At 34.4% G+C, this 24,033-nt stretch overlaps 2 protein-coding genes across 2 annotated transcripts; both read left to right on the top strand.

The window, feature by feature from the left end:
* Positions 1-917: 917 nt before the first annotated feature.
* On the top strand, positions 918-2,228 carry LOTGIDRAFT_172707 (hypothetical protein; the record flags this gene model as incomplete). Its single annotated transcript, XM_009049879.1, has 2 exons — positions 918-1,481; positions 1,869-2,228. 2 exons carry the CDS (start codon positions 918-920, stop codon positions 2,226-2,228), a joined length of 924 nt encoding a protein of 307 aa, XP_009048127.1.
* Positions 2,229-8,234: 6,006 nt separating this feature from the next.
* On the top strand, positions 8,235-23,470 carry LOTGIDRAFT_238308 (hypothetical protein; the record flags this gene model as incomplete). Its single annotated transcript, XM_009049878.1, has 25 exons — positions 8,235-8,318; positions 9,466-9,542; positions 10,190-10,258; positions 10,665-10,765; positions 11,332-11,427; positions 11,947-12,051; positions 12,262-12,441; positions 12,718-12,828; positions 13,261-13,387; positions 13,536-13,746; positions 13,916-14,551; positions 15,075-15,307; positions 15,904-16,033; positions 16,327-16,509; positions 16,846-16,882; positions 17,687-17,944; positions 18,268-18,318; positions 18,737-18,855; positions 19,496-19,697; positions 20,126-20,245; positions 20,548-20,702; positions 21,017-21,124; positions 21,543-21,657; positions 22,226-22,319; positions 22,497-23,470. The coding sequence occupies 25 exons, from the start codon at positions 8,235-8,237 to the stop codon at positions 22,630-22,632; spliced, it is 3,738 nt and encodes a 1,245-aa protein (XP_009048126.1). The 3' UTR covers positions 22,633-23,470.
* Between the last annotated feature and the right edge of the window lie 563 nt (positions 23,471-24,033).

The following is a 24,033-nucleotide window of genomic DNA, read 5'->3' as shown; positions in this document are numbered from 1 at the left end:
CCCAATTGAGCGTATAGAAATTGACTTGCCCGAAGATGAAACTACCAAATTCCGTCAATCTAGGGAGGCCCATTGGATTGAGACATTGAATACAGCAAGACCTATAGGACTAAATATTCATCATAATGTAGGCATAGCACCCTTTGTTGTCCCGTTTAATACAACCAGCAATCGAGCAAGCAAGATAGTTCATGCCCACTATAAGAGCCTTCAAGAGAAATTCCCCCATGTCTATAAGCAGAAAATGATAGTTGCATATTCAAAAAATAAGAACTTAAATGATAATATTGTTCATAGTAAACTAAAAACAATCAGTACATAACAGATACTATACTTCTCGCCCATTGGGCGAGTTATTTTTTCTAATTTCAGATCAGAATAAGAACAGAAGAAAACCCAATATCAAGACCCTTAATCCTGATTTCTAAATAAAGTGTCTGCTCCACCCTAGGCCTGTACATTTGGGAGAATCAAACCCTCCCTTCCCCGAAATCTAAAAGTAGTCGTTTTGTGAACTGCCAAACTCTAGCGGATGAGTATAACTGGTAGTAGTCTACTTTCAATTTAGTAACTCCAAATTTTCATAGTCATCATATTGTAGTATGAAAGCGTACTATTTCGGACTATATATGTAGAATGAAAGCGTACAATTTCAGGCTATAGCTTAACGGACGTCATGTGACTCTGACTTGGACACGTGTAAACAATCAGAGTTGTTTTTTTTATATTGGCCTGTATAGACTAATATATCAGCTCTCTACAACAATGGTGTCAGAAGTTGATAATACTATATATCAATCATGTCTCTTAATTTAAAAAAGGCGTCTCTGTCCGAACTCTAAAACTTGCAAAACATTGGTTCAAAACGAGCGAGGCTGATTGTAGATGTCCGTAATCAGATGGGCGGTACGTTAACCATGGATGACTTAAAGTCAATTTCCGAGATCCCGTCTTCAATTTGGGAATTTCCTCTTTTGGGGGAGGGTGTAATTTTGTTTGGTGATACTTCAGAAGCCAATAAGAGTTTACGCGAAGTGGATTATGCCAGGGTTCAGGCGGAGATGCAATCGCAAATGTCTGCTTTGCAATCAGATTTTGAAACCATATTAAGGGATCTAAAGTATCAGCTGCAAGTGAAATTGAGTCAAGAGTTGTCGGATTTCAAAACTGTAGTTTCGGAATTGGAATCAAATTTACGATATAAAGACAATAAAATTGATCAATTGGAAGATGCTCTGTATTCTGAAAGGAAGAAATGTGATACTGTATTAGGAATGCAGCAATCTAAGTTCGATAACAGATTGTTGGAATTGAAACATAACCACACGTCTGATATGGCAAAAGCGGATATGGTAAATAGATCTCTTAGGGAAGAATTAGCCTCCAAACCCCCTGGTTTGGAACAATATCATAGTTTAAGACAAGATATGTCAAGTCTCATGGAAAAGGTGGATATCGTACACGGAGGAAACCCTGAGAAGGTTATGACAGGGGCAACTGTTGATAGGCTTGCACAAAGGGGTATTTATAACAAAAATCAATGCCTTTCTTAACTTCATCAGTACAAAGAGATAGTAAAGTAGGCTCTATACCCTTTGGAATGTCCCAAGATTATCAAAAACACGCTAGTGCTTCCAATAGTCAAAAGGCTTAAAAATGTCCATGAGTTGTCAAGAAGTCACCTTCAAAGTGCACAGTTAAGTCAAAAGCGTGATTACGACGTCAAACTCGTACAGAACTCATACTCGGTTGGGGACATGGTCTACCTAATAGACTCTGCCACAAAGATTGGCCAAAGTAGAAAACTTCGATCTCCATGGAAAGGACCATACCTTGTGTCTGCCATAGTTTCACCAGTTTTTTTTCAGATAAGGAATAGGAAATCTACCTTGATAGTCTATCATGATCGTTTAAAAGAATGCATCGATCGAGTTTTGCCAATATGGTTAAGGCAGATGCGCCGAGAATTGACAGATTTCGATCAGTTTCAGCAATCAAGTAATAAAGATCGATCTGTAGCAGCCGAAAATACGCACGATGCAATGAGCAGTGAAGATGGCATATCAATTGATAGAGACCAATCTCCAGACTCTGATTGGGACAGTTCTTCAGATTCTGAAAAGTTGCAGGAACATGACAGCTTTCTGAAATCGACTCGATCTGGTAGAGTAAGGCGTAGACCTCGTCATTTGTTAGGCTATGTGGTTAATTGGGATGGAAGGGGGTAGTGAAAAAAAAACTGAAATGTCTGATCTATTATTAGTTTTATGAAGATTTTTATTATCACTGTGTCGTTTTTAGAATGTTTTTTAATTCCTTTCAGATGATGGATAACGAAGCTTGCTTTGTCCCAGATTATGAGGATTTCGTCGAGCCTGAAGCTGAGTCCACTGTAATAAACAAGATCGGGAAGCAACGGAAGGATGTCAAATGCCATTTTATTTTATGCTCTGGGAGCTACTCGCATTTACAGCGACATTTTATCCAGTTATATATTTATAGGTATATTTATCTGGAAACCGCGTGCTGGTCGTGTAAGCTGCAGATGTTGTCTGAAAACAAACTGGAGTCACATATCCTCTCCGAACACCCTGATCAGCCCGGTAAAGCGAGGTTCTCGTCCATGATGAGATGGGTAGCATTGGCCAGTGTATTTTGTTTGAGTCATCTTTTGGGATTGTCCAAAAAAGAAGACTTACTGGGTCTTTTACAAAATCGGGCCAGATACACACCTAAGACTCCGTTGGAATTCACCAACATAGAGGCGGAAAGAATCAAGCTAGTGAATGACAATGAGAGTATTGAGACTTACAGTCTATCCTCCATCGCATTTAGGTTGCGTGATGCATTGGAAATGAAATGAATGGAGTTTTACGTCCTACTTTTCTTAATGAAGACGGGCAACGCCATGCAGGGTGCAATGAGGGAAATTTTGCCAGGATAGTGGCATTAGTCTGCTCTTTTTCGATTTCCAACTGTCGAGGGATCTTTAACGTGCACAGCCTGTATGTAGCACACGGGGCCTCGCTTTATTGTCCCATCCGAACGACTAGACGCTTTTTCCATGTCAGCCCCTCTTACCTGCATCACTGACATGGGGAAACCGGGTTGAAAAATCCGAAGGTATTATCTCGACCTATGCCGGGATTGAACCCTGGACCTTCAGGTTAGCGAGCAAGTGTCTAACTCACTGAACCACCGCGGCTCCCCGTGATGGAGGAATCTTAAGTCGTGTATTAGTCTTCTGGACGAAGATAATAGAGCATTCATTCACCCAAGTGAAGGAGTGCTGTTATAGATAAATAAATTTATATTATATAGGTCTTGTTTTTATAATGGAGAGGAATGTAGTATGAAAGCGTACTATTTCGGACTAGAAATGTAGAATGAAAGCGTACCATTTCGGGCTATAGCTTAACGGAAGTCACGTGACTCTGACTTGGAAACGTGTAATCAGAGTTGTTTTTGTTATTGGCCTGTATAGACAAATATATCAGCTCTCTACAACAATATATTGAATTTTTTAGGAGACTTTAAGGATTGGTCAGGCTTTCATTCGACATATTGGAAGCTTTCAACGAGATTTCTGGAAAGAGGTTGTAGAAGGTTGAATTTCGTGTTTTAACATGGGAAGAGATGGCAAATGAATTAGTGGAGTGAGCCCATATTGTTATTTATAATTACTTTATCGCCCTAGACCCATGTCATGCCATGTACAATTAACAGAAAAACAGTACTCATTAGTCACCACAATGCCTACACATGAAATACTAAAATTTTCTAGAGCATGAAGTAATGAATTTATTAGATAATTAAAAATGTCGAAAAAAAAGTTGAGATTGGAGTACTAACCAAAAGGTGCTGTCACAGGATTAAATTGTTTACAACTAGAATACTGTTATTAGAATCCAAGGATAATAATAATGAAATGAAATCCCCTCCTCATCGTTAACAAGAGAGCATATCTTATTAGGATGATATTCAGTTTAAAGGACACAAATCTGATGTAACTCTATTTATTGGACCTTTTCTAAGCATGTTTCAAAATTACTTAGTTTAATGGATTTATTTGATTATAAAGGAATTCTGTTATACAGTTATGACAACAGACAAGTCCACTGATGAACAAAAACTCATTTTACTAAGTTTTCAATTTTTTTGTTCATCTTAGGAGGAAGTATACCTTTAGGTAACCAAAAGGAAATTGTTTGACAAGATTAGTCTTTGTCTTAAGGGAAGTAACTCTGTCTTATATAAAATTTAATAAAAATATTATTCTCAAGGCTGTAAGGCTACTATATACATGTAATGTCTATTTTACTTTATGTAATAATTTATCTCTGATGTTAAATCTGAAGAACTCAAGACACAACTGGGAATATCAGAAATCTCCATCTGCACTGTAACTGCATACTAAAGAGGTTTTCTAAAAAATGTTATGCGTATCAGAGACACGGATAGCACCACTTAGCACCATTCAAATTTTCAGTCAGAAGTCTGTGGTACATACAATTCCACAACAGGTGTTTGATGACGTCACTAATCTCCAATTATGCTTGTACCTCATAAGGACCGTCGCAAATGGTGTAAATTGATGCTATCAGTGTCCTGATACACATAGAAAATTAGACAACCTTTTTACAATCCCTTAAATCCAATTTGATCTTCAATCTAATTAATCTGGACATTTGTTTTCTCATGTAGTGTAGGCATATTTGTAATTTTTTTTTTTTTTTAAATCAAAAACTCACTTGATATTGAGAGAAGGGCTCATAATCTTTTTAAAAATTAGGGTATCAATTTGTCTATCTAAGATGGCGTCCAAAATGGCTGCTGAACACTAATAATGTGCTTTTTTCGCTAATATGTGATACAATTACAAATGAATTGTCTAAATATATGTTCTCTGAGACCATGAATTTTAATGGAATCATCAAATTTATGTTATAGTAACAGCCTATGATCCACATGTCAAATTCTAAAATGGCCAACGCGCTTCTGAATTATAAGATCTACCTTCGGCTTAGAATTCTGAACCAAATATTTACTTTTAAAGACGTGTATTTATCCAAAAAATACCAAATTAACAAGCCAACAAACAAATGGAGAGGTTATTAAAAAAAGTTTAATATCATTTTCTCGGAGCTGCGGAAGGGAAGAAACTGTTGTTCACGAAAATGTAGTTATGTCATATTTTCATGTTCTATATTAATAGAGAAAAAAATCGTAACGCATGAATCAATAGACAGATTTAGTACCAGATTTAGGTTGAGCCACGTAAGGCCCACCGCCCACCGTCTCCCTTACGCTACCACCCACCCTTGCCCACGCCCACCTATTTCAATGGACGCCCGAGTGTTCCTGAAAGGCACTAGCAATCCATTCTCCTGGCTTCTATAGGCGGTTTAGGTAATATATCAGGTGATATGCCAGAAAAAATTTATGCTTCGCAGAATTACATTAACTTTAGGCCTCATTCTTTCATATAATTTTTGTTCTCGGCGAGTTTTTTTTTGCGCTGGACCTGTTTGTAATGTTTTGTAAATTAGAGTTATAATACAAGATGTTTGACCTTAACCTGATCCCAGATAATACGACTTACCTAACAAGGAAGGAAGTCCGTAGACCCGCGCTTCCTTAATGACAAAAGTATAACTGATAAAACCGTATTTTATCTACGCATATCAATTTCAAGAATAAACACTGACTTCCGACTTTATTACCCGGGAATATGACTTTTTATTACCCCAAACCAATTCTTATGGGCCCGCAAGCAAATAATATTCTGCCGCTATCTGGTGAAAATATTCATTATTGCTCACGTAGGAACCGTGCCAAAAAAAAAAAGAAAATCATTTAATTATATTTCCCTTGATCTTTTAAGCGTGCAAATCAACACTACGTCGGTTCTTCACCTGGTTCAAATTTTACAGTGTTTCAGTATATAGTAGGTAAGTCTCGTATTAAAAGTACGTCCGTGGTGTCAAAGGATTTTGCTAATCAACTCACTTCTATGTACGATATGTTTCGTAGAAATAAACACATACTGGAAAACCGTGAGTACCGCTATGAAATAGTTCAGGGTCTCTTACGAAGCTAACAGGATAACAGTCGCAACTATTTATCGATAGGAAGACACAATAAATTTAAAATTGATTTTGTTCTGCAGAACGAGATGACTTTTTACATTGTTAACCCACTAAACTAAAATACACAATTCTTTATGAAGATTGGCTTAAGTTTTTAGTTCTACATGTCTACTTACTAATACTACATGGTTTTGAAATGCATCAACAGGATATCTAGTTTGAGAACAAGAGCTAAAATACGGATGTTGATCATCTGCATTACGAGAATCGTGATATATATGTTGTACATGCAAGAAAATCTTTCTCGTATCAGTCATGCTTTAAGGGGTGTTCCGCTTTTTGGTAAAAAGCTGTTATTATCAAAAACGTCGTAAATTATACCTGGAAATATTTCTAAAGTATGCTATTTATATCTATGTATCTACTTGATCAAACTGAATTTGTTTTAATAGGGTTAATTAACAACGGAATGTACTAATTGTTAATTAAGCAGTTTGACCTCGTTTTTGCTTTGGCTTTATAATAGCTCGATGTTATTAGTTGAAACCTTTAGATTACATAAAAGACATATTTCTCTACAATTAAGCTTTTATTTTACTCAAATCCGTAAAGTAGTTTCAAACAGCTGACAAAAAGCATAAGGCACTTAAAAACGTTACGTAATGTTTTTAAAATTAAGGGCAGGATAGTTAAAACTTTCAGATACGTTCAAGGGCACATTAATCTAGATTATGTTGTATAGTTTTCGCAAATTTGAGTAAAAAAATTGTTCGACCTACAATAAAAGCGGAATGTCCTTTTAAAGTAGAGGAGTCTTAGTCATTGAGTAACGTTTTTCAGTGGGTCATTATTCGTCATAACAGGTTTGGCTCCAATACTTCTCCTCCGTATTTGATTGATGGAATATTCAGATGTCCCAATTTACCTACAATTGCCAATATTTGCATCTATTTTAGTTACCAAATCTTCAGACCATTGGCAAACGCAGAAATCTTGTGATAACATGTTGCTTTGTCAAAGTTGGGCAAAAAATATAAATGATTTAGCGAAAACATTTTCGGAATATTTTCATTGATAATTATGAATGATTACTGTTAAATTTTGTGTTTTTATGTGATGCAATATATTCTGAAAACATGTAAGTTATTGTCCGTTAGTTAGTAGTGCAATTTGTGTTTAATTTTTAAACGCCAAAAATATTTAAAAACATTACGTAAGGTTTTTAAGTTCGTTATGCTGTTTGGTAACTACTGTACAGATTTGAGCAAAATAAACGCCTGATTGGAGAGAAATATGTAGTAGTTAGTAGTGCACAAATTGATGTTTCGCTTATTTCTACCCATTTTGCTTTAAAACCTACGTCTCATTTAGGTGCTTTTTAGATAGAATTCATTGTAGGCCTACGCCTATTACCTTTAATGGTAACGTTATATATATATATATATATATATATATATATATATAATGAGAATTGTCCGGAAGCCGATTACGACAATCGGAAATGATAGTTCTGCTCGTGAATAAACAAATTATATGCGGATTAATTTTCTTCCTTGTTGAAGGTTTGGTATTTAATTCGGTTTAAACCCGTCTCTTTATCATTTATTCCAGAATATTTGTATGGGATTGGTATGGTTCTGTATTAGGTAAGTAGAGTCAGAATATGGGAGAGTGATCTTATGTATGTTATGCCCTATTATTATTAGTATTAGTATTTTTTCTTTCTTTTCACAATTTATTTAATAATATAGGTACATATATAATTATAGTTCATTTGTTAGTATAAAATAGTAATAATGTTTTTTGACACAATTCATTTCATTACATATTATTTTATCAACAAGACTTTTTGAATATTTCATTACTGTTGTATAGTTTTCCAGGCATTTATAAATTCCAATTGATTTTTAGTTTTGTATCTTATAAAATTGATGTATATTTTGTAATTTCATTTAGCATTAATTTCAGTTTTCACATTTATAGATATAATATTTACAAATGTATCATATTGATAACAGTATTATAATTTATGATTGTACCAAAAATGATATTAACATCACTGAGTTCTATAAATATATCAGCATTAAACATTAGGGTTTCAAGGTCAATCCATAGGGGGGTCACAAATGGACAGGAACTGAATAGATGGATATAACCTTCTACACTTTTTACAGAAAGTACACAAATCACAGTCACTTACACGTATTAATTTTAGATACGACTTTAAAGGTAATATTCTGTGGATCAATCTATATTGAAACCATTGATTTTTAACTTGGACACAAATGGGATTGTATTTAAAGTTATATCCAATCTAGCGAATACTTTCGGTAGTAAAATAAATTTTCCTGCAATTGCATAATGTCATTTCTATTCAGATTGCTTTATAAAATAATTAAGACAGTCAAATCTTGTAGAACATTAAATATATTGGAAGGAAATAACCTCTTGATTTTTGTAAAGATTATACTTGTTATGTACAAAGTAAAGTTGATATTAAAACTAGCAGAAACGTCCAATCAAGGGGGCCAGTTTAGATTACCTCCTCCTCTCCCGGAAAATTTGTGAATTGTTAAGCATTACAGTGGTGCTCTCTATAGAAATATTGCTATTGGAAGCCTGGAGGTACGATTTTCTGAAGTCTCTTGACTCTCTGAATCGCGATTTCCCGACATTTCCTGCAGGGACTATGGGACCACCACAAGAAAGTTTTGAGAATTAGACGCCTGGAAATGCAAATTCCTGACATTGCCCAACGAATTTAAGGTTCAAGATTAATTCAATTGGGTCTGTGGAATCTTGCCTGGAAAATGTTGAGAATTAGACGCCCGGAAACGCGATATCCTGACATTTCCCAGCGAAACTTTCAATTACTGATAACTCTTGTCAACCTCCCGGACAAATTAGCTGCCATTACAAATGTGGGCGTATTACGATTGCATCGCTATTTTTTGATGATACTATGATTTATCATAAATATCTATTGGTTTGGTAATGCACTATGATTAACCTTCAATTCTTTTTCTTTTGTGTTATTATATTATTATTGCATCAAACAATCTCTTCCTATTAGACCGATTGTTTCTTAATCTATGTTATGTGCTGTAATGATAATGATATCATTTCATGTAGAAAGAACTATTGTTTAAAGCATGGCATTGAACCAATTATATATTTATTATTGACATTATGCTACAGCTTATAGGCCTATACGTTTATCTAGCCTCGAATGAGCTATTCAATCGTCCTTATGATTTCCAAAAACTTCGGTCAAATAGAAACGGGTTGGAACATGTTTGATGTTGGATTTTGTAGCTGCACGAAAAGTAAAAACAATGCCGTACAGAACATTTAAATTGTCCAATTCTTATTGTAGAAACCAATGATGATACAGTTTACCAAATCTTTGGTTGTTTTAACTGTAATTATAGTTTGTGTATCAGCTTGGAGTGGGTAATTATCTTTAATGTTTCTTATCATGTAAATCTCACCTCCCTTTGTAGAATCACACCTCGCCTTGAACTGGTGTATAATAACTATAGGGAGAGCAATACCACACAGAATGCATGGGGAAATATTTCATCATAAAGACTTTTGCCCTATAGTTTTCAAACATTTTGTTTCATTATTAACTAACTTGAAAAGTTTAATAACGCCCAGGAAATAACAGTCTAAAATGACTCCGTAGGTTCGTGTTGCATTGTTGGTGGAGAACCGGATAATTTCAAAATGTGATAGGATATACATATATTCATACTACTCTTTAAAGGGAGAGATGCACCATTTTTTTGACCAAAAGTTAATCTCAGAATCGTGAGTAACAGTGTTCACAGCTCACCGTCGAAATTTGACTTCAAATCTTTGTGTGTCCAGAATTATCCGCGTTTGAATGTTAAACGGACGACTCGTCATTTTAAGATACTCTGTGATATATAGAAAAGACATATTATGTAGAAATAGTGAGTAGAATTCCTAGTCTGAAGTTATTTTAAAGGACTTAGTAGACTATTAACATATATTCAGCACTCAAATGAACGCTCCAAAATGGCGCACCCTTCCCTTTAAATTCAAAAGTTTTAAAGTAAAACATTTTGTTTCAGCAATGTGTGTTCACGGTTAAAATGTATTTCCAAGTGGAAAAAGATTTGTTCTTATAGGTCATGGTTGGGGTAAGTTAAGTGACTTTTGGATAATTTTATATTTTTGAGACTAAATATACTAATAAAATGCAGTTGATTGTATTTCGTATATTTAAGGCAATGTGCATGATTTATTATGTAAAAATATCCAACATGTGAGATATATACCAGTTATTCTATGAAATGTGATTGGTTGAATTAGTCAACGCATATTTTTTTATAATGTCTTTAGATCTAGAATTAGTCAGATAGAAATAAGGTAAGATTTGAAAGACATTAAGAAGCAGAGGGCACATATAACAAAAAATGTTGATTGCTTCATTTCACGTGTAAATTCTGTTGAAACGTTTTGAACCTTGTTATTAAAGATATGATATAGAAATAAAGAAAAAGAAAATACCTTATATCTAATACAGGGTACGTTTCATTTTTTCAGATGCTGTGCCTATAGATATACATGGGTAACTCAGTACACAAGGGAGAGATTTTGTTGTAAAGGTTGGACAGATAGGAATAGAAATCAAAACTGTAACATTCGTAAGTATATTTAAGTTGTCATGGCCGTAACTACATCAATGCAAATGAGACAATGCCTTATGACGAATTTGACAAAAACTAAAACAAAATGAATAAAAGAAATTTTTTAAATCAAAAAGTATATATATTTGCTAAATTTATCGTATATTTAATGTCTACTGTTAAGATAGTTACCGTCTGATGTCTACCGAATGCATTGTCATTTAAACCATTTCTGGCTTTAAAGGCTACAGGATTTTTTCCTCAAAGAAAAACCTCTAGTTTCAGCCCAGTAGCTCATCAGAATTATAAAGCTGGTGGACGTGACTATTCAGCTCATTTCAATGGTAAGGTATTGGAAGAAGGAAGTTAGGAAAATGGTTGGGTCGACTCAGAAGGGTATTGGCTGTCAGATTACTTGTCAAACTTTGAACCGAAGATTGTGAATCACCACAATCGGTGCCATAGACTCAACAAAGTTGTAATTTATATACTATTCAGGAATATTTTCTCAAATACTGAGAGCAGGTATTCCAGCAAATAGAAACTAGATGATGTATGTATTCGATCTTATTATGTAACTTCAGCTAAATGTAGACCAAGATGCAAGAACGGTGGCACGTGCACTGCTCCCAATCAATGTCAATGTAAACCAGGATATAAAGGGCCAACTTGCACTGGTGGTGAGTAGCCTCTACCTCTCGTTTTCAGTTTGTTAATGTCAGGATATCCATCGTGTCTGTTGCCTGATATGTCATAACATTTATGCTTAGCCCACTCATCTAAACTAAGCTTTCCATTATGATAGATTTTCTCACTTACTTCCTCCTCTGAAAAGTTCATTAGCTGCTACCAATGTTTTATCTGTTATTTTTCATTTCTGGTTTGATTTTGCGGTTCGGATCGTTAGTACTTGGATGTTCATTAAGCTACTTGGTATTTCGGCCATTACTAAACATCTGGCCTCTCCATCATCAATATCACTAAAATGAACATGAAATGAAAATGGGAAATATATTTTATATAATTACAAAACATAATAAATGTGTTTTATGATTGTAAAGCACTATTGTTGTTTTTGTTAGTATTTGTACATGTTTTAATAGAAAAATCGGCGGTGGTGACATTTTTTATTTAGTTAACAGATGATCAGCTACTCATTAAACAAGACAATAATTTTAAACTTCTCATGTGTATTTCAGTGACATGTTCACATCTAAAGCCTTGTTATCCTGGAATGTGTACTGGTAGAGATCAATGTCAATGTGATTCAGGATTTACTGGAAACACGTGTCTTGTTCGTCGAAGTGAGTTTCAATTCGACCATTAACATACGTTATTATAGTTTCGATGTTATTAACAATAATAATCCTTCCTTTCTGTTTTATTTGTTCATTTCACATTGAAATATATTGATCCACTAAATGGAAAAATAACTAAACGATGCATGACACTGAAGTGATGGTATCAGATATGTCGAGCTGGAAAAATCAATGGCGACTGTTTCAATCTTGCAGATTTTCCAGAACAAAGAACACAGATCTGGCTATTCCGATCTACACTCAAGAGCGTCCAGAGAACGACTATGATGATGAACTATGAATTTGTTCTGGAATCGTCTAACCCAAATGAAGGTGCAGACGAATCCATTTGGTCCAATCATTTAGATTTGAATTATTTTATTGTCGAAAGCTTGGGTAAGTATCAAGCTGATTTGATCTATTTGATCACAAATTTAAAAATCTAATCATAAAAAAACTATAGAACTTAGAAGAAAGAACTTATAACTTATAGGTACGTGTATATTAATGCCATGATTTCTTGGCTTGTACGGTAATAAAAGAATACAGTTTTGATCCTCTTTGGTTGAAGCTGGGAATTTCTCTTATTGAACGTACCATATATATTATGTAACTTGTGCGACCAAATTCTTTGAAATCCAATGTTTAGTATTATTTCTTATTTCTGTATAGGACAATTTGAGCCGAACATAGATTCACAAAGACCGAGTTACGTCCGAAGTGCAGATTTTGGCGTCGTAGAATCGACTCTTACTTTGACCCATACCAAAATACCACGTCCAGGTAAACATTTTAGGGATTTAAATTGGGTATTTGTTCTCTTGAATTTTAATTCCACGTCTTCTGTTTACTGAACATCTCTCGGAGCCTGTACATAGGGGTACATTCTGAAGCACGAGTAATTACAAGTACATTGCAAACTGGTTACTTTCAGCAACATACTATTTAGCTATTGAACCGTATATATTCGTATGAACCATCTAGTTGCATATATATGATATACAGGTTACTGCTTCTTAAACCTGTCATGTCTTTTTAAGGAATTGAATATAGACCCTTTAGATTCTCTGGAACAACCGTATAGAAAGACGAGTGCCTCCAAAAATCCAAGATCAATTTATTGTATTGTATACTAGAATTTACATAAAAGACACCTTTATGAATAATCATACTATTACTACAGTATCATTACTACTTTTAATTGTTTTTATCCAGGAGAAACAGTGAAACCTGATGTTAAAACCTATCCGTGTAGCTCCAGAACAAATGACAATATTCCTGGAATTTGGAACTGTACAGTCATGGAAAAAAATTTCAAAATGAAAATAGAATCTGGGGATGAGTGAGTAGCTTAATAATATAACAAATATATATAAATTGATATTAAAGTCAATTAGTTTCAGACTAAAGGCATCTTTGACTACTTTTATTTGACATAATGATCATATCATTTCATCTTTTGTTCAGAAGTTTTTCTTTTATATTCAAAGGTTGAGGATGACAATGCTATTTAAGAGCGGAGGAACACGGGAACTGGTAATTTTAGGTGGAAATAAGTTTTATAGATCCGAGACGTTTAATAATTTGACAAGCTCCAAAAGCATTGTTTTTAAATTTGATAAAGATGCACCAACGCATTGTCAATCTGATGGTAGTTGTAATGATAATGATGCTCCTTTAGAGGTCAATGATTTAACAAAGGTAAAAACAGTATTTATAGTAAATATCTATAATTCTAAATGAAATTAAATGGAGTTTTAAGTCTCAATTGTTTACTCCAAATTGGTTAATTAATATGCGCAAAAGGGCTTCATATGATTTGTGCATGTATATGTTTAAATATTTATTTATTTAAATGTTTCAACTTCAGACAGGAGCAGAAATTAGATGGGGTGGTTGGAGAGACGAACAATTGTCAGGAATGTTCAGATACGCTGTTGAGATATTCAAATTAGAAGTGGTAGACTCAGAAGGAAGATTGGGAGAAAAGAAGCCTCTAAATCCGTTACAAATCAGTGAATACATGCACGCTAATTTTAGTTCAGTCCTACCCATACGTTACACACCATCTGAACCGGGCATGTACTCTGTTATCCTTGAGGCATCTGACAGAGCTAACAACTCTCGCTGGGCACGACGTCTGTTCCTCTATGATGATCGGTCCGAAATAGAATTGAAGTCTAATATTACAGTTCCTTTCGCAGTACAACCTGATTCCAACTCAGTGTGGCTCAGCACACTCGATTCTGATCTTGAAATAGTTTGGTCAGGACATTTCGTAAATCCCTTGCACGTGGAGAACAACTTGTTGAACGAGGTTAAAGACTACCCAAACCAGTTTTCAGATATAGACCCGAAAATGGGAGATTTTAAAATCAAGCGCGTAACATTTGATGCAGATTCTGGAACACGGAGTAAATCCGCTGTTCGGAATATTGGCGGAATCGTGAATTTTGATTTCGTTTTGGAAACTGACGACATCACTATTAGAAAGTCATTTTTACAGGTAAGCTTACTGCTTGATAATATGAAAACAACGGCATATTAGCTTAATATTAACAGATAAAAAACAGGACAACATTATTGATATAGTGTAGCAGTCCAAACATTTTAAGATGGCTGATAATATCTTTAATGCATGTTACTGGAATAGAATTTATACGCTACCAATAAACACATTGATTGGTAGATATAATTAAATTTTTCTGGTGAAATGTGCCAAACTGCCTCTTACATCCATTAGAGGAGGGACCTTTGTGCAAATTTACAGATACATGTAGAGGAAAATATGAATACTTGTGTCACAGAGTATGATTTTTTTTTAAATTTGGATGGCCATTGTAGTACTTTTGTGTATGGATTTTCATCCCCTGACCAAAGTAGTCTAAAATTGATCGACTAAAATTCCATGCTCCTGCTAACCATAGCCCTTGGGAACCCATTTGTGGTGCCCAGTCTTATGTTCTAGTCCTTTTTCTAACTCTATTTTTATGAGGGATCTGAATTCATTTTCTGGACTTTGTTTCCAGGAAAAACACACAATAAGAAATAGCGAACTTCCTGATAGAAGCGATGGTAGTAGTTTCAAACTATTTATAACAGCCAAAGATATCCTCAGCAATTCAAAGACTGATAACAAAACCATCCGATTCGACTCCTCACCACCGGTAATGTCCGACTTAATTTGGGAAGACAATCTGCCTGTTCCAACTGTTCCGATTAGAAGACCGAAGCGACAGACTGGCGATAGTTTTGCATCAAGGTAATTTAACATGTGGTATAAACCAAAGTCTTGATTCACTCTTATTGCGTCATTTGCTAAGTTGCTTCAGACATTAAATGTCAATGATTTAAATGAAAAGGATGTTTTTCAAATATATATATTGTTGTCTATACTCTTAAAGATGCAAAACAGTCGAGGTTTCCTAATAGCCCGACAAATCTGACCATACCCGTTCCTCAGACGTGATGTAGGGTACCACAAAGCAGTCTAGGGATACGCTAAACTTACGGAGTTTTTCGAAGAAGGGAAAAGTCTACCCGTTGACTGCATTGTAGAGCACATGAACATTGTAGAATTGTGCTGCCTTGTATATAACAAACGTTTATAAACAAATTTGGCTTTTGTCATGGTGACAATTCTCAACAACTAGTGATCCAAAAATGGATCGTAGCAACTCCCATGAAAATCGACATTTTATGTCCCATTTGTATATATCACGTTCGAGGAACAGGTATGGCCAGATTTTGCTTTCTCCAAAAATGGTTTTTAGTATTAACTGTGTGCTGTCAGGAATTTTATGAAAACTTATAGAACAATATCCCTTAAATGAATTGTGCTATTTGATATATTTTCAGAATACTTGTAGAAGCATCCGACAAAAACAGCGGAATTCATGAAATAAGGTGGCATATTTCGAGACGAAACACGTCTGTTGCTATCTGGGAAGATGTTAGGAATGGCAGTGTTGCAGGCATCAGACTTCAGGTATGTTCAGAATTAAATTGCTCAGAATATTCATATTTTATAATATACTTTATTTTCATATATTGTTTGAGTTTGAATTATAAGCTAATAACTTTTACTAGCACCCAATTGTCTTGAATACTCTCACAATCAGAGTTGGTGAGAATATAGACCCGACTGAGGTTCAACACAAAGTGGAATTAATCAATAAACGAAAATGTAGGTCAGATTGTATCTTTGCCCATGTGTTTGTCAGATTGACACTACAAAAGCAAAATCATATACTGATGGTTTTAGTTTGTTTTATTTTGTAGTCATGTGAACAGAAGACATCTTGTTACTGTATAAGTGGGGTTGGTTGTTTTGATACTGAACATGTGGTGAATCTGAACATGTGTTGGTTTTCCGTGGCCAGAGCTCATATTAACACGGCTTCCGCGAAGGTTACTATAGATGCCGTCAATCCTGCTGGACTTTCCACTTCAAAGGACATACAGGTATTTTTAATATTCAAATTTTCTGTTGGATTTGTGTTCATGAGATTTACATTTTGGCTATATAAGATATAATATACATTCATACTTACTGATGCCTAGGTAAGCTCTTCACATAGGAAGCTCATTTCAAATCGTTCTTTGCTTCAATGTCATCCGATGTTTTTAATGGTTTCCTATGTTGCAATGGTTGGATGTTTCTATATTTCTACTCTAAATGTTCTAGAAGCTAATATGGACGTGAAAGCAAGTCAAAAACGAAACTCGTTAGTAGTATCGAAAAAAGAATTTTCCACAAAAACTAAAAAATGATTTAATTTCATATCATTTTATTTCCAGGTTATGAAGTTAGAATCTTTGCTTAAAAAAAGTTATTGTAAGTCTTAGTTTTCTTTGAAAATATGACTAACATTCTACAGTAAATTTGTATTAATTATTAGGGATCAAAACAGCATCACAGAGTAATCTCAACCACGCTTTATTATGGCAAAGCCATTGATTCCAATTTCCAAGACTTTATAGCTTTACAGGCTACGGAATTTCAATATTTTGCGTAACGCAAAAAGGTAGGGGGTTTTAGACCTGCGTAAACTTATTGGGGTTACGCATTATTTATATGCGTAACCAAAGGCAGCTGAGGGAATCACCAAAAACAGAACACTGTTGACGAAACAATGGTATGTGGAAAATTGCTTAAAAAATGTCACTTTCAAAAAGGAGTTCGTGCATGATCTAAGCTACGCCCCTTAAGGTCTAGTATGGGTGCTCTTAGCTGTTATGTTATGGGACAATGTTGTCCGAAACATCTGCCCTTTTCTAGCCTCGGATAGATATTTTGACAGATATCGGTCGACACCAGTCGACAACTTTCAAGATAGTTAGCAGAGGCAGCTGTTTCGATCTGGGGATAATGGTAGTTGTCAAATGGTCAAATTGCCATGAAAGTTACACGCAAAGATTTGAATCGTTAAAAATAAAGCCGCTTCGTAACTTTTTGCTACGGGCCAATTAGAGTAATGGCGGCCCCCAGGAATTAAATTCGATTTTTTAAATCTTAGTTCCAAACTTAATTCAAGCAAAAAAAAAATAATTTAATTTTGATTACCATCTTTTGAACATTTAAGAATTCATATTTAATGGTGATTTTCTATAGTAGTCTATTCCTTTAAACATATTTCAGTTGCCCCTGTAGATAACATAGCAGTACAGAACGTGGGATCCAACTTTGTTACCATTGAATGGAATTCTACAAAGAGCTGTCTCCCTGTGTCAGAATTCTGGCTACTCAGATCAGATCGAAGAGAAAAAGAGAAAGTTCATCGTCTACGTCATGATTATGAAATTGCACCATTGGATCCTGATTCGAATTATACTATTCAGTTTATAAGCGGTTATGATGGAGAAATGAGCGATCCCGTTTACATCACATTCCGTACAGGTAATCAAATTATTCTAAATTTGGGAAGGGGGTGGATCTAAGTTTTTATTAATACAAAGAAAAAAATTGGAATTGTGTTGTATTCAGTGACTCAATTCAGTCTTAATGGATTTTTGTAGTTTCACCTTTTAGCAACTCAATTTCTGCTCCGTGTAAAATGAATTATATTAGAATGAAAATAGAAGTATATACCAGATACATCTTTAAGAAATGCTTTATCAATATAGAGCCCATATTTTATGACCTAATGCCAAGATAATCAAGGGCTAAGTTAAATGTGAAGCTTGTGAATCATGTTACTCTTGATTTCCATTTATTTTCAGGACATGCCCCGTCTGTACTATCTAGTGGGGGTGCAGAAGGATTAAGCGCGGGTAAGTTATGGAAATTATACCTGTTCATGGTTTGTATCAGAGGCGTTAAATGAAATTGAATCTCAAGGTTTTCGAGAAAGGTTCTTTTAAAGGTTTTCTAGCCTCTGTATGTGTATCGGGACACCTTTGGGGCCTTCCAATCCTTAGTCCGATGCTTGTGATTCCTTCAATTCCCGAGAATTCGTAACCAACCTACCACCAGACCACAACAACATAATAATAGATGTTATCTCCCCTTACAAGATGGCAGCCTTTCTAACTAAACATTGCCTGCCAGGAACCACAGGAATCGGACAAAGAATTTAAATGTTCCAAATAGAAGTGAAAGGTGTCCCCAACAATCCCTTTAATCGCATATTCACTTTTGGAACGGCTACGCTACGTAAAGGTAAATCTAAATGTTGCTTTATTTTGACAGGATTGATTGCGTTGATCCTGCTTGTCTTGGCGGTGGTTGGTGCACTCTATATGAAAGGTTTTATTGGTAACAGAAGAAACAACAAGAAGAGGCTACACGAATATGAGTCTCCGAAACGGGTAAGATTAATTACAACCCTCATTGAGTTGTCATAGAGCAATTGAACAAGCATAACATAATTGGAACAAGACTTTACCTGTCCGCAATCTTTTCAGTAGTGTATGAGTTTATAGATAGAGTTTATCTATAATAGATGTTCATTAAGTTTTAGATAATATCACCCATTTGCTCACGATTTTATAAAAAATCGCTACAGGTGCTTCCTATCTATAAACTCATACACTACTTTTTTCGTAATGAAACAAATCAGTTTGTATCAACTCTCGTGAGATCATTTTTTATTAATTCTCACCAGATCAATTTGTTTTAATTCTCATTAGATCAATTTGAATTTATTCTCATAAGATCAGTTTGTATTAATTCTCATGAGATCAATTTGTATTAATTCTCATGAGATCAATTTGTATTAATTCTCGTAATACCAGTTTGTATTAATTCTCATGAGATCAATTTGTATTAATTCTCATGAGATCAATTTGTATTAATTATTATGAGATCAGTTTGTATTAATTCTCATAAGATCAGTTTGTATTAATTCTCATAAGATCAGTTTGTATTAATTCTCAAGAGATCGGTTTGGGTTAAATCTGTGCATACAGTCCATGGAGAGAATAACTCTTTTGGTTTCTTCTACTCTAGACTCGTTTTGATGGTAACGAAGATATCTATGTTTATGGTTTTGCCGGAGGTAATCTCAATCTGCCCACTGGTCACGTAATCGGCGGATCTAACCTGATTCTTCAAGAATTAATTGAACAGGGAAAATTCGCCAAAATTTATAAAGCAACTGTGTTAGGAAATGATGGAGATAAAAGCGAGGTGGCTGCTAAAATGTTATTGGGTGAGTGTAAAAAACCGAGTATTTAATAGCTTCTAAAAGTAGTTTGTAGTACAATTTCGGTTCAAATTAATTCAAGCTCAGCGACATCATAAGATGAGGGAGCCAAGTTGGGTCATAGAAATGCCAAGGATGGCACAAGGGCAATATCTTCACTATGTTCAATGCTGAAACATTTAAGTCTGTCGAGAGTTTCATCACCTTTATGGAAAGAAATTTAAAGGTTAGGAAAAAGCAATCGGTAATTAAAGATATCGAAACTTCTGCTAGTTTAAGCATTTTCGTTTTCATTCTATTACAAGCTAACCAAACTTTGTATGATTAAACTAAGGGGCTCTAAAGAAGTAAAATTGAGCAAAATCAGTTATAGAAAAGAATATGGATTTACATTGTTCGTGTTATTTACTCCTTCATTCATTTGATATATTCAGATAACTTTTCTGATGACGAAAGACATTTGATGGGTGGTAAGATAACCTTTATGAGTGATGTCATCACGGGTCATGATAATGTTCTGAAGTTTATAGGTGCTGTTACAGACAATAAAATTTGTAAGTAATTTTGTACATTGATATTCGGGTATTCGAGAAACCGTACAACATACACCATTGCCCTTCCGAACAATCAAGTCTGGTTACGGACCTGCGTTTGCGTAGATTTAAGCTTTTTAGCACCGCAACGTCGTATTCGGCTGTTGTTTTGTTTTTTTTTTCATGTAAACGCTGACATGTTAAGGGTCATGTACAGGTCCTAATTACCTTGGACGTGTAAAACTCTACTATGAAACTGATATGTATTGTTGGATTTAGTAGTTATTGTTTCTAAATGCGCTAATAAGACCGTTCTATTTTAGGGGGACCTACTATGGTAATAGAATACTGTGAAAATGGAACACTGATATCCTGGCTGCATAAAAACAAAAACAACGTTAATGACGATGTCATAGAACGCCTTTATCAAATCAGCTTTGGTGTTGTCAAAGGAATGACATACCTGGCTTCTTTGAATGTAAGTTTGGCCAATAAGGCAGACATTGAATTAAAACTCATTTTCAATTAATTTCTTTGGTGGGTGTAAAGCCAATAAAATGTTTGTCAAATGGTGTTTTAAGTAATAAGCCCAAAAAATGGAACCCTGCCGTATAAAATATTCTTGAGCTGAGATGAAATATTAACTAAAAATATATTGAGTTCGACATTAAGAACAGATTTAGAATTGGCAACAATTTCTTCATTCTAATTGTTTTCAATAAAATCCAGTCGAAGAAACGATCAACAATCTACTTGAATTGAAACTATGAAATCTTGTATTTATATTTACAGGTGGTCCACAGACGTCTTGCAGCCCGAAATATTCTACTGACTTTTATTCTGGAGCCAAAAATCACAGGATTTGGCCCATCAGTCATTGATAGTGAAAATGGGGAAAAGGTATGCTGATTTATTTGAGTTCATTTGGGTGATGAATACTTAAGATGCTGTGCAGATTTTGTAAAAGACTTATTGTGATAATGGTCCTTTAGCGATTACGTTTCACTGTAGTCTCGATTGTTACCCGATAGACTTTCGTACGGTTTAAAAAAAAAAACTAATACAATATGGCGACTTCAGAATAATTATAGGTGGTGGTAGTGTCTGTCGATATACTCTACCTTGCATATTTTAGAATATGTCATGGTGTAAAAATTATGGAAAATAGGACAGGTTTAAAAAAAAATGTGCTGTACACTGCCTCTATATTGTTTATATTTATCTTATGGAAAGTCAAGAATAATTTAAGATGATAACAGTAGTTGGTTCAAAAAATGAAGAAAATGTTGTAACAAAATATGATTGTGTTTATTTATAGGAGAGAGTAGCTATCAGATGGGCCTCTCCAGAATGTTTTTCTAACACCAAAAATGCCACAGAGAAGAGTGATGTCTGGTCATTTGGTATTGTTCTGTATGAAATATTTAGTTTAGGTATAGACTGTTTTAGTATCTACATTATACTTGGTTATTAATTTAGGGTACCAACTCCCGTGGGAAAAACGAAGTGTGAAGCGAATTTTTTATTGATTGGCAAATCGCGAACCAAATCTCTGCCTATGTAGCAGAGTCATTCAAAGAAAAGGTCACCTTAAATAGGTCGAGATAATAGCTTCGGATTTTTCAACCTTGTTTCCCCCTGTCAATGATGCAGGTATGAGCTGACCTGGAAAAGGCGTCTAGCCGTTCGTATGGGAAATAAACCGAGCTGGATGATGCCATCTTATGTTTATGTCTATATATATTACTCTGTAACCATGGTTTAACTAACAGTCAAAAGCCAACCACAATCGAACATTATCTTACCGCAATATGAAAGAATCTCGCTTTCAGCATTGTCTAGTCTCCTGTTCTTTTTTAGATAGATTTGGCATTCGCTTTGAATTGGTATGAATGATTTATGCTCAGGTGAAAAAATAATTATTACCATTATTATAATCATCAATAAGGTCTTATGTAACAATTTATCAGTACCTTCAACTGTATAATTTTCTCTTTGTAGGAGACAAACCGTATCCTACCTTAACTAACAATGAAGTCATCCCTAAAGTACGCAGTGGTTTTCAGATGAATCGCCCCGAATTTTCAGACCAATTGTAAGTGATAATATGACAATTTGAATTTACTAAACAGGTAGCGCGGAAGATGTCGCAAACGAAGTTGGTCTTGCACACTCATGATCCCAATTAAATACCCTTAGTTCCAGAAGATTGGAGCTGTCACTGTTTATATAGATACAGAATGAATATCTAGTCTTTCTATATTATTTTCAGTAACTATGATCTGATGTTGAAGTGCTGGCAGTTGGATCAGATACAGCGACTATCATTTGAACAACTGCGAGATCAGTACCATGTGTTTATGAACGGAGAAGAGCAAACTGAGGGTTATTCCAACTATAAATATTAACTCAGATAGTATTAAACCGTTAAATTCGGTGTATGTTACATACCAGCACAGTTTTATTACAACACCCCCAGAGTATCATTGAGATATTATCCGTCTCACCATTTGCTGTACCAGTTGATAGAGCTCATTTCCAGTTCTTGTCAGATATAAAACTTTGTAATGATTGATTTACCTTGGTAAATATTATTTCATCTCAATGAAAATTTCTATATATTTATATTTTATTATTATATTATATTATAATTTTATAACAAAGTTAAAATTTGAAAAACATAAGATATCCTTCTTTTGAGAATATTTTTTCAATTTCCTGCGCTTATTTTTTACAGTAGAGAACTTAATTTGTTTTGTTATTTTGATTGTAAATAAATACAATTTCATGTGTAATTACATCTTAAAGCGACATTCAGATTTTTTGGAAATAAATTTTTATTAACTAAAACGTCATAAATTATACCTGAAAATATTTCTAAAGTAGGCCTATGCTATTTATATCTTTGTATCTAATTGATCTGAAAACTGAATTTGTTTTAAAAGGGTTGATTAAAACTGAGAGTACTAATTTTTAATTAAGCAGTTTGACCTAGTTTGGTATTTAGCTTTATAATGGCTCTTTATCAATAGTTGAAATCTTTAGAAAACGTAGGAGACATTTTTCTTTTCAATCAGGCGTTTATTTTACTCAAATCCGTTTTCTAACAGCTTCTAGAAAGAATAACAAATTATTTGTATATATATCTACATTACTTAATTTATAGTACTTCCGGTTTGTTCTATTTGAAATAAAATGATACGTTATATTTTGTTTAATTATGGATTTATAAAACATTGTGTAGATAAAAAAGTATTTTTTACGATGTGGTGGATATGGTTGGTCGGAATTTCTCCCCCAAAAAACTTTCAAGTCTAATGCAACATGTTATATTAGAACAGTTCGTTTTTAATTGTACCTAATTCGTACATGCATTCGGTATATTTTAGCTGATTTCGTGCAGTATTTGTAAGCTTAATAGCTTCTTGAAAATCGTAGTGAATTCTTGACAATATTCATGCCAATCCAGACAAATCCTAAGAATATTCGTAACTAGATCGTAGAGCCTCGCAGAATATGTGCTAAAATTCCACGAATCCTCGCGATTCCTAAAATTGACAAATATGGGCTATTCGTGGGATTCATGCTTTGTGTGGAATAGTCGCATAAAGAGACCGATGAATGTTAATAATTCAAGGCAGGTAACTGATGGAAAGATATAAATATAATTTTAAGGGTTCAAGAAAGGCGTTATATTATGATTCGAAAAATATTACAAACACCCGCAACAATGAGCAAGCATTTCATAATTAAAATGCATACCTTAACTAGAACCAAATGCGCCATTGCTGCTCACTTGTCAAACAAGC

Source organism: Lottia gigantea (genome assembly GCF_000327385.1).
Source record: "Lottia gigantea unplaced genomic scaffold LOTGIsca_140, whole genome shotgun sequence".
Lineage (NCBI taxonomy): Eukaryota > Metazoa > Mollusca > Gastropoda > Lottiidae > Lottia > Lottia gigantea.
The sequence above is the reverse complement of the archived record's forward strand: the minus strand, read 5'-3'. Positions and strand labels throughout refer to the sequence as shown.